This window comes from Blennius ocellaris (genome assembly GCF_963422515.1).
Source record: "Blennius ocellaris genome assembly, chromosome: 8".
In the NCBI taxonomy this organism is placed as follows: domain Eukaryota; kingdom Metazoa; phylum Chordata; class Actinopteri; order Blenniiformes; family Blenniidae; genus Blennius; species Blennius ocellaris.
Window position 1 is genome coordinate 16,934,128 of NC_137657.1, and position 11,587 is coordinate 16,945,714.

At 42.9% G+C, this 11,587-nt stretch overlaps 1 protein-coding gene across 1 annotated transcript; it reads left to right on the top strand.

Annotated features, from left to right (window-relative positions):
- Positions 1 to 3,431: 3,431 nt before the first annotated feature.
- fam110d (family with sequence similarity 110 member D) lies at positions 3,432 to 5,145 on the top strand (the record flags this gene model as incomplete). Its single annotated transcript, XM_080501539.1, has 1 exon — positions 3,432 to 5,145. The coding sequence occupies one exon, from the start codon at positions 3,432 to 3,434 to the stop codon at positions 4,788 to 4,790; it is 1,359 nt and encodes a 452-aa protein (XP_080357665.1). The 3' UTR covers positions 4,791 to 5,145.
- Between the last annotated feature and the right edge of the window lie 6,442 nt (positions 5,146 to 11,587).

Genomic DNA, 11,587 nt, shown 5'->3' on the forward strand with positions numbered 1-11,587 from the left:
GTATTCTTTATGTGATGTTTTTTCATCCTTGACCCATCCCCCCCTCACAGACACATCAGCATTAATGACTTTGTTTAGGCTCCTGTGGCGATAATCTCCTTTAACGCTTCAATAGCATTAGCCTGACACTTTTCATTGTGAACGGCAGACGGAGAACAGATTGCTCCGGAAGAAAGATGTCTCATACAAAAAACCCAACCCACACGACATAACCTCATTCCTACTTCCTCCTCATTTTCCACCCATTTTTCTAGTTTCATGCCCACTCCATCTCCCCACCCTCCCGTCTCTTTTTTGTACTTTCACACCTGTTATGAGACATTTTTTTCCCGGATTTTAACCTAAACAATGGCTGACTTTCCCGAGCTTCGACATCTGGAAAACTAACCAGTACATTGCTGCCTCCAATCCTCCCCCCCCCCACGTAATTTATAGTGGCATGCCATATAATAGTCTCTGTGAGGGGTGTGGAGGCTGAATGAAGTAGAAGGTGCAGTGAAGTGTTAGCTCACCTTCAACAACAACAACCTCATAGTTGTGAGTCCATTGTAAATTCAATCGTAGTAGAACAATGTTTTACAAACCGAGAGTGAAAATCATTTGTGCCACATAAGGTCAGAATAGGTGTGTTATCTATGTATGTTGGATTTTAAACTGCTATATCTTAGTTGCTTAATAGTGCCCAGACTACAAAAGAAAAATAGTTACATGACAAATGCACAGCGTTAGAGATATGCACCTATTTTCTCAGATGGTGATTCATGATAATTCAACTCAAACGATGAGCCATTATACAGCAATTTCATCTCACTAACGGCTAGTAATTTGCTGCTCCACAGATGTGTTTGGATTTAGATAAACTTTGTCTTCAGCTTTGTAGTGGCACTTAGAAGTTTTGCGACGTAATCTGCTACTCTGTCACACTTTGATGTTTTAGGACTCAATTATAATTATCTGTATGAGCAATGGACTGGGTAAAATCATATTTCCCAAATGTGTTTTCAGTATCAGAATGATAATAATGGATAAATGCACTTCTGAGACAATGATCATTTAAGAAACTGCTGCAGTTTCTTCAGCATGAGCTTGAGATTTGACTGTTACATTATTTTTAAGTAGGCCAATAAAGGTGGAAGAGGTGTAGTTGTGGGTGTCAGTGTTTGCATGCGTTTGCCACTATCAGTGGTGTCAAGCGGTTCACTCTGACCAGTGAAATATAGATCCTTTTTCCTGTTTGTTCATTGTTTTACAGACGTGTGAAGGAAAAGCTAAAATAGCACTTGATAACACTGGAATCAGACCTGAGGGAACAATAAGCTCTGGCGATATAGCACCCTCCTGCTGTCTCCGCAGCACAAGGAGCATTTATTTCTCCAGATAGACATTACATACATATTGAAGTGCTACTGGGTGTAACAGCTCCAAGTTTTAGAATTTTTGTTTGGAAGTTTGCATGAGCGAGACCCTGACTATTTGTTTGCACTTGTGGAAAAACCTGCAGAACTTCACAAACAGCAGCTCAGACATCTACTGCTTCACTATGTGTACAACCCTCCTTTATTTACAGGGCAGCCTTGATTGCCTTGTGCTGACACACACACATACGCTTATGGGCTCAGGAGTAAAACTAGACCAGATACATAAATACCCATGGCCGCTTGCGCATACACACTTACGTGCATGCATACACAGACACATGATAACTCTGCTGAGATGTTTTCCTGCTATAAATATGTTTCGGGCAGAGCCGAGTCTTTTATAGGCACGTGTGCCCTCCTCCCACTCTTTTATCCCTCCAAATCCTCTCATAACCAGTAAAAACGTAAAAGATATCAAACATAGTCTTTACACAGAACACCATAAATATGGAATATTGCATACTGAGGCATGTCGTCATCCTGTGTTTGGTTTAAAGCCTCCTTTAGTGTTTGTGGTGGCTTGTTTATAAAGCTGTCACTACAACCATGAAAGTTATTACTTCAGAAGTGCATTGCTACGTTTAACCCTCTGGCGTTTAAGAAGCAGTTTGGTGGGTTTAATTTCCAACAGCGTGCCTAGTTGTCAGGATAGAAAACACATTTTTTGGGACACATTCATGTCTCTTCAGCTCGTTGTCATGTTTTGAAGAAGTAATGGCCGTGACATTAAAAGAAAAAGGAATAATGCTCAGGATACGGAGACAGCTTTTTTTTTTTTTTTAAGTGATCTATTGTCTCAGCAGGGGCTGAGCTTCAGAGGAGACCCTATACACCCCGAAGCCATTGGGAGTTATGGGGCTGAGAGTCCTCACTTAATTATTGACTTTGCAGTAGTTAAGCATGTGTATGGTCATGAAACAGCCGAGCAAGTCAGTGCTGCTTAGGCTTATATCTGTTCTACCAACCATTGATAGTGGTAATGGAGTTAATAATTTGTGAAACATAAAACCATTTGATAGTTTTGAGAAAATGCGTCTGCTGTCTCCAAATGCATTTTGGGAGGAAGAGCCAGCAGGGGTAGGCCTTGGTCATCCTCCCCGGAACTTCACTCAGACAGTCTTGACTTGATCTGTGAGATTTTCTGAGCTTTCTCAGTTGTACGAGATGCTGTACACGCTGCAGTTGATCTTCAGGGACCCCCTGTTCTTCCCGCCATCTGGTCTTTGCTGCCTGCCCTGGAGAGTGACACCTCTGACTAAAACTTCTCTTTGTCTCTTTGTGTCTCCCACAGGTCCTCACAGGTGAGGCGAAGACACAGAGATAACCTGATTCTTCTCCATCTGTCCATCAGCAAGCAAAGTGCCTTGGTGCCGGCCACCCTCAGGTCAACTCAGCCACGACGGGCGCCATAAAAGTCTTGACCTGGTGTCCCCTGGAAAACCTGCACCAAGCAAATATTTGAGGCCATCATATGTCATTTCTCCCGGCAGGCGTCACCAAAAAGATCAACAGTGAAGGGTGTTGTTGGGAGACAGAAAAAGAGAAGGAAAAAGTGGGGGAGGAAGAAGTAACCCTTTCAAAGTGCACCCGTCCTGCTATTTCTGTTGCACTGTGGGCAGGGAACGTCTCATTTGGGAGTACTCTTGGCTGGCAAAAAAGGTTCTGCCAATCCAAATGTCTGTATAAATACAGCATATAGATATCAATTTATCTGGGTTTTAACACTGCCCAACAGAGACACTGTGAGCTATCTATAGAGAACCTTATAGCGAACTTGAACCTTGTGGCTGTTGGAATTACCACTTGTCTATCACCCATAGGGAAGGATTTAAGAGAAACGAGGAAAGGAATGAGAACTGGCACAAATCACTACTCTTAAAAAACTGAGTAAACACTTTGGTTAGGTTTAAATTTGATACATCCAACAGCAGCCCCCTGTGGGACACCAGAATCTCTAAATCAATTCGGCAGTTCGAAAGGCTTTTCATGTCTTTCCAAGCTTGGTGAAATACCATGAAGCCCCTAACACCAATTGGATCCCCATCTCCTCTGAGGCTCCTCAACAAGGGTCCGGATTACCTCCGGAGGCAGATCGACGGAGGAAGCCAAGGCCGCTCCATCAGTGCTGTGGAGAGGCTCGAAGCAGACAAAGCCAAATATGTTAAAAGCCAGCAGGTGATTAACACTAAGCAGGAGCCTGTACTGGTGCCCTGTGCCACCCCACCACCTCCGCCCCGGAGGACATTCGCCATTGCTGGTAGCCTAACGCCTCAGATTCCCCCACGCCGATCATCCAACACACCCTTCTCTACCCTCTCTGGCTCCTTCACTTCACGAGATGAAAATGAGAATGATGACTCAAGAAAGGAGAACAGACGGACTTCTGTTGATGTTGAGGCCTATAACAGGAGCAACGTGAAAAACGTGATGCCCCCCAGCCCAAGGGCCCCTGGAATTAACAATTTAGTGGCACCACACAGTGCTCCTGTGCTCAGAAGGAGTACAGGCAAGCGAATGCTGAGGCCGGACTCCCTCCTCATCTACCGGCAGAAGAAGGAGTGCAAAAGCCCCAATGGTGCAACAGTCGGAGAAAACAATAATCTGGAGTTGAAGGGGTACAGTTTTGTTCGACGCCTCTTCCAAGGTTCCACAAGAGAGAAGAGCAGCGGAGGTGAGGGCAGAATTCAGAAGATGGTGATCGGAGAAGAGAAAGCACCATCACGGGATGGCGACTCACGCATGTCTTGGACCTACGATAAAGACATTACAGATGGTGGAGCAGGAAGCAGGAGGTCGAGTAAAACTGACCAAGAACGTAGCCCAGAATCTCTCCACAGCCCTGGCTTTAGCTGTAAGCTCCAAGAAATTAAGAATGGTCTCACAGATTGCACCAGTGATGAGATTATTAATGGTCTCACCGAGGGAAACCCCTCAAATAGCCCCCATGATGAGAATGACCCGTGGAAGCGGGCATCTCCTCCAGTGCCCAGAAGGCAGTTTGGACAGTTACGGCGTTCGAAATCAGACTTACGGCTTCGCTGCTCTGTCGCTCTATCAGAGCAGGAGCACTTCTTTGACTTCTGCGGTCTGGACATGGACATGATAGAGCGTCTGGGCAGAGATAATTTCCTCTCAGGGGCCAGTTCTATAGACACACTCTCCTTGGCGCTCCGCAGCGTCGGTGGAGACGGCTGTGGCGGCTCAGAGCCCAGCGAGTTCTCCCGCCACTCGGGAGACGGACTGTTTCAGGAGGAGCTGACAGAGCAGCTTCCCACTGGAGTGTCGATCATTGAGAGAAACGCTCGCGTGATCAAGTGGCTGTACGGGTGCAAGAATGCTGCTCAAGAAGGACCCAAAGAGTCAACTGTGTAATGTCGGGATGAGAATCTGTGTGCCATGATGTGTCAATAATCTGAAGGTGTTGATTTCTATGAGTTCGTCTTTTCTGACGGCTATTTAACCACTAACGATGCATGTTTACCAAGAGAACTCAGATAGTATGTCATCAAGTCACGCAGATGGTTACACGTTGTCCAGATAATTGCTGGATGTGAAATGTCACTTGTTTATAAAAAGCCATACCAATTCATGAAGATGCAATCCTACATTGCAGCACAGTGGAAAGAATAGAATTTAGTTCTATTTTTAAAAGCGGCAACTCACAGCAGCTGAGCTTCGTCGGGCAAAGCTGCCTTTAAAATGTGACATTAAATTTCAAATGAGTGCCAACATCAGGTGATATCCTGCTTCGTTTTACTTCCTAATATCTGCATGTTCGGTTACCATCTCATGGCACACATTTATCTAAAGTCCCTCAACTCCAAAGATACTGTTTCTTTGTTTTAAAGAACTGCTAATAGTTTTTGTTGTTGTTTTGGGGTTTTTTTGCTGTCAAAATAATACATTGTATTTATAGATACCATGGAAGTATTTTGTGAGTAAAGATTGATGATGCTGGTGAATGGAACTCTTCCTCTGGGTAAAAAGTTTTGCTCAATGTGTGTATGAGTGGACATGCCGTCCTTGACATTTGTAGTGTAATTGACAGAACCGGATTTGAACTGATTTAAAATCAGGCCTCTGTGATGACGCCCCCCCCCCCCCCCCCAATAGGCACATATGTGTATCTTTGTTTGACACAGTAGACAGTTTAGTGTCCTCGACATCAACGCTTTCCCTTAATGACTAATTTAAAATGGAAAACCACTAAGCTAATGTTTATTTCTAAACTGGAAGTCTGCTGTGTGAGTGTAAAGCCAACCATGAGTACCTCATTTGAATCTGTCCCAGTTTAGTTTCTCTGTTGCTTTTTTTTTTTTTTTTTTACTACTTAAACGCAGGCGTTGGAACAAACATGCGAGGCACCCCTGTGGGGTTATTAATGCACTGAACTGGACAGAGAGAGGAAATAAAAAAGATAAATATATAGCTTCGACTCTTTCCAGAGATTCATCTCATATATTGTTGAACACTGAGCTGGATCTCAAGGAAGCTTCTGCATCCAGGAGGAGAAGAAAGTACATCTGGCCAGTAGTTTGTTTTTTAGTCATTGTTATTTCATTCTTCAACCCATAAAGAGTCCACTGCGCAATAGTTACTTGTGACACGGTTATTGATTTCCCTTGCCATTGTTTCATTGCGTGGTCACTGCTGTGTGAGATGCAGACTTTATCCACTTTACAAACAGTGAATATCTATGAGGAAAAGTATATGTCTTCAGGAGTTTTAATCTCACTGAAGAATTTCCTGGCTTGACCAAGTATACAGTAATAAATTCATCTCTAAAATCAAAGAAACGCAAACTTTCAGACCACTGCCAAGAGTTTTAGGGAGTCACTTTCTCCATCTGGCAGTTTGCAAACGGTTACCCTCCCCTACTCGGCCCGGGCAACCCCCTCCTCCCATCAAAACATGCTGGAGCCCCCCCACCCCCTCTGATAAGCACAGATCCTACCTCACTTCATCCATTCTTCAGTGATTCCCACTTTATCTCCATGAAAGGTCATTTCCATTGCCTGCCCTGGCGGATGCCACTGAAATGTGAACTGGGGGTCTGCTGAGATATATGAGGGTCAGACCAGAGAGGCCTCGTGGGCTGAGCATTACTGAGCTCAAGGGCATGTTATAAGTACATGTGATAACTTTACACAATTACCTGCAGCCTTGATGTTACTTTTTGTATCCATCACGAGCATGTCGCACTCCTGAAACTCCTTCCACATTATTTTTATTTTGTTTTTTTAACTCCTTGTTGAAAAGTGTTCAGTTGCATGTTTACAGACTGGCTCCATAACTTCTGATTTTCTTTTTTTTTTTTTATCTGATATATATGAGAGATTTAGTTTTTATTCCAAAGAGGTTTGTGTATGATGTACACACCAAATAAACACAAATAAGAAAACAAGAGTGTGATGGTCATCTTTGTTGCCTTTGTTGTGTTATTTTTAAGATATTAAAACACGCACACTTCTTTTTCAGCCTCCCTCTACAACGGCGTCAGGTCTCATTTTTCACATTATCTCAAGTGGCTAAAGGCGCTAATCCTTTTAGCATTCCCTGCATAGTAAACCCTTGAGAGAGCAGCGACAGGTTGTGCTTGTAGACAAGGAGGTTTCTGTGTGGCCTGATGCTGTGTCTACGCCACGCTGTCTGCAGCCGTCTGACACTCCTCATGTCTCTTCTGACTCAGCATTTGTTTTCATGCTCACGATGCGCTGAAATCTGATGATCCCAAAATCCCCCCCCAATTTTTTTTTTAAATCATTAAGTCGAAAAATTTGAAGCCCAACTAGCACCAGCTGACTGTGGATGAGATTTTCCCATTTAAAAACTTGTTTTTCTATGTAAAGCTAGACCTAAAAATTCATATTTTAACAATCTAAAGCTTAATGTGAATATTTTGTTTGAGCAAATCTAATTCAAATATCACTATTTTGACAGTCATTCATCTAATCAGACCTGCATTTGTACCTGTGAGTTCATTGTAACTTTCACCGATTTTTACTTGTTTGTTATACATTACATTTTGAATCAGCATCATCAGAGAAAGCATGCAAAGAGTCGCAGCGTTGACAGATGCAAAGCTAAAATAGCGTTAATCATAATTGTGGGTGTTCGACATCTGGCTGGCAGCAGGCCAAAATCATCGAGCAGGAAGTTTTGAATCAAGATGCACAAGGGAAAATCAGTACTTTAATGTCTTGATGAAAGTAACTGGCTGTTTATTATTTATTGGCTATTGAATTGTTTAACTAGGAGCATCTCACACTGGTGAAAAAAATTCATGCTGAAGATGGAAAAAAAATAATCATGCACCAGGACGATGACAGTCTTCTAACAAGTCGGCCTAACGACTGCTTCAGGTGAGATTTCACACTGAGTAATCTGCATATTTGGAAAGACACAAAAAGTCAAGTCGCTCTACATTGAATCAATTATCAGTGAAAAAGCAACAATGTTGGGTTTAATGTGGCCCCAGAACCAAAATGAGTTGGGCATCCCAATCAAAACACTGAGTAGAAATTGTGACTCGGCAATCCACAGAAGGCTTAGTTTATCAGTTGCGCCAAGCTGGCGCCAAGTCCGAGTTCCCAACAAAACTTGAGTAAAATATGCTCTACAGTCTGAACATCATGACCAGGGCTGACATTCGAAAGTCATAACGAGCAGTAGTTTTAGTTCAATGCTGAACATCCTGTGTTCAACAATAAAATACCTCAATCAATGTTGTCATTAGATGCCTCAAGGCCACATATGCAAGACAGACTTTTATTTAAATTCTTTAACAGATGTTTAATTATAGCATTTGATTGTCGAACGTTCCGATTACAACCAAGCTTTTATGTCTTTTAACATGTCTTTTAAAGATATGTACCTAAAGCTCACTGCAAGCTGAAGACATAACCTGGCAGCCGTGATAACACACCGACACACATTTTCACACACACATTCTCATCTGTGGCTCGTTCAGAGTCACTGATGAACCAAACAGACACGTTTGAGGATTGTATAAGAGAAACTGCTGTCTGATCGAATCAGAAACCTTTGAGTTAGGATGTTTTTATAGTTACTATTTTTATACAAACTACTTCTTCTTCCTATTTATCTGCCGCTTGAAAAGACACCAAATAATCAGCTGGTGCCAGTGAATTTGTATGAGAAAGCAGTTGATTATCGTGTGTTTGCTGCATGGCTACTCATCGTTTTTCACTGATGATGGAGCAGCTTCAGGATGTGTCTGTAAAAGACTCATTCAGATGTACAGAGGTAAAGGCTCAATCAAGAGCACAAATAAAGGCATGTTTTCTATTTTAAAATGGAGTTTCCCTTCAAAGAGTCATAGAAAAGGCCACTTAAGGATCTGGCAAGCGCTCCGTTTCTGTTGTGTACACAATTTTACAAGCCCATGAGCTTCAAATCCCCACAGAAAATACAGTGTATGTATGCAAACTGCACACAAACACACATCCTTGTTTCTCTCTTCCTGTGTCGCACACTTCCTGTTCACTCGTTCTGTCTTTCCCGAAGCAGATCGAAACAATAGGCCTCCTGTGTGCCCGTGTCTCTGTCAGTTACTCTGACCGGAGGGCCTGCTGTGACATCCTGTTTTGGGTTCATAGGACAAGGTTTAAACATATGGTCATGTTTTGGGTTTGGCCTTTCTTCTTCAGTCTGCCAGGAAATAAACAGACAACAGCTGGTAAAGGCCGCCGTGGATCTTATTATTACCGGGCACCAGTTTAGGCTGGCCTGGTGCTGAGCAAGCAAAGATTTCAGGGAGGAAAAGAAGAGCTTGGATACCTGTTTAAGACTTTAGTGCATGTTCAAAATAATAATAAAAAAAAAATGCCAGGCACTTTGAAAAGTGGATGATAAAATAGCAGGAACCCACCACTCCAGGCTTTGATGCTGCTGATGTGGAGGTTTTTATTTTCACTTGCATTAAAAAGAAAACACCACAGGGGGTCTGAGGACCTTCTGCTTCACAGTTTTGCCCACCAGCAAATCCTGTTCAGCTAAGTTTTGACCCAAATACGACTTGATAAACTTGAGATCTGACAGAATAAAATAGACGATAGGGGATTTTTCTTGTTGAAGGCTTGTTGAGTCAATAATGCTGAATGACATCTGATTACCTTTTTGATGCAGTTTAAACATCCCAAATGGGATTTTGTGTTTGTTTCTTTGTCACGTACGAATCAGAGACAAAATCTAAGCCTCTCTTCAAATGAATCCTCCATGTTCCACTAACTGATAACAACTCAAGTCCAATACTGAAAATGAAAGTGTATGTCTAAATTGTTTCCAACTGTGATGCATTTGTGGCTGGGATTTCTTTTCCCTCCGCGCTCCAATAATGTGTGTCAGGGTTAGCATGGGTTGTGAAGTGTGTCAAATCTGGCCTACTTCTTCTGCGCCAGCAGCTCAGGCAGACTACGGATGTCTCCGCTTGAGAGAAGCTCAGTTCATGACTCAGGGACAGAGAGGAGACGCACGCACGCACACGCTCACGCACACACGGGGGTCCGCCACTATTTTAGCCAATTAGCAGCTGCTGTCAGGGCACACTTTTATCAGACATGAGCTAAAAACATGAAAAAGATACAATCAAAAGGAGACTTGTTTGTTACAGTGGAGCCAGTTTGAATCAAGTAATTCTGGTGGAGAATAAAAGATTTGTTTCAGCTATAATATCTAAATTTGATGAATGGCATCAAAATAATTCTGTAACTGGGAAAATAGAACAAAAAGGATCTTTCCACATGATTAGTTTGCCTCATGATCTCATGAGTTTGGTGTTTACGTAGTTTTATTAATCAAGTTAAGCCGACATGTGACTCAATCATAAGGACCTGAAGTGTACTCAAGATGTCAGTACGCAAGCTTCTAATGTCTTTTTTTTTTTTTATGTACAACAAAATATAAGGATGCACAAAAGAGCTGGACAAAGTTAAGAATTCTAATGAAAAAGACTCAGGAACATGCAAAGCAATCTAAAGGGCATTTAATGTTGGTTTTATTTTTGCAGCTTTATCATGACTTCTATCAGCCTATCTTGTATCGTGTTTTGGTGCAACATGGTAAACATCATGTTTTTTTTCTATGGAATGCAATACAATACATTATAAAGTCTTTTTAGACTTGTAGTCGTGATGGACTGGGGCGCCATGTCACAATTTTCTATGAGGACACAATGTCATTCTGAGGAATTAAAAGCATCAAGGTTAAACAGTACTGCACCATGTTGCCCACAGTTTGTCATTCAAGGTCACCAAAAGTTAAGTGTCAACACTCTCAAACAACTGAATCAGGTCAACTGGACACGGTCAAGTGTCTTATTCAAGTGGCTTCATCAGTTCATGTTTGGTTCGTCTGAGGCTTGTCAAGGAACCGCATGAACTGATGAAGCCACTTGGGCCAGGACCGAAACGTCTTGCAAGATACAGACCTGATTCAGTTGCTTTGGATAAACCAGAACTTGCAGCGATATGAACGCCAGCTCAACACAAACAGTAAGCTATGTTGTGCTTTTTAATGGATTTGACTTCATGTGACTGTATTCAAGCGGTTCGCCAGGCGACCAGACCATGATCCTCAGTTTGAGCTGATGCAGACACACGTTGATTCCGTACTGACACGTCTATCAAGAAAAAAAAAAAAATCCTCATAAAACGAGTCCAAGGAATGACTGGAATGATCCAACACAGCAGCAGCAGCAGCATTTGGACACAATGTGTTTCCAAAATCAAACAGCTGCCTCACATCTGGGAATGCAAAACCCAAACTGTTAATCTGCTTATTGTCCAAACACACCTCAGAGGAATTTCAGCTGCAGAACTTCTCCTGAATGGGCTGAAATCTTAAACCAACGTTGGCAGGAGGTGCAGGGGGGAATCTGCTTTGGCGTTCCCCCACCTCTGTAACAAAACCCCTCCCTGGGCTGGAGGTATCCTATAGCGATGCCGGGTCATAAATCAGAGTGGCCCTTTTCATTACTCCCTCTCATGCGTGACCTCTGCTTTCCAGGGGGTCAGGGAGAGGGGCCGAGCCTCGACCCTGTGGGAAACCTGACCAGGAGCCGCGGCTCTCCTCAAATAACCGTCTGACGTCAGGAGAAGCTGTAGCGTTACGGCGGCAGCACTGCGAGGAGACGAGACAGGAGTTTTATG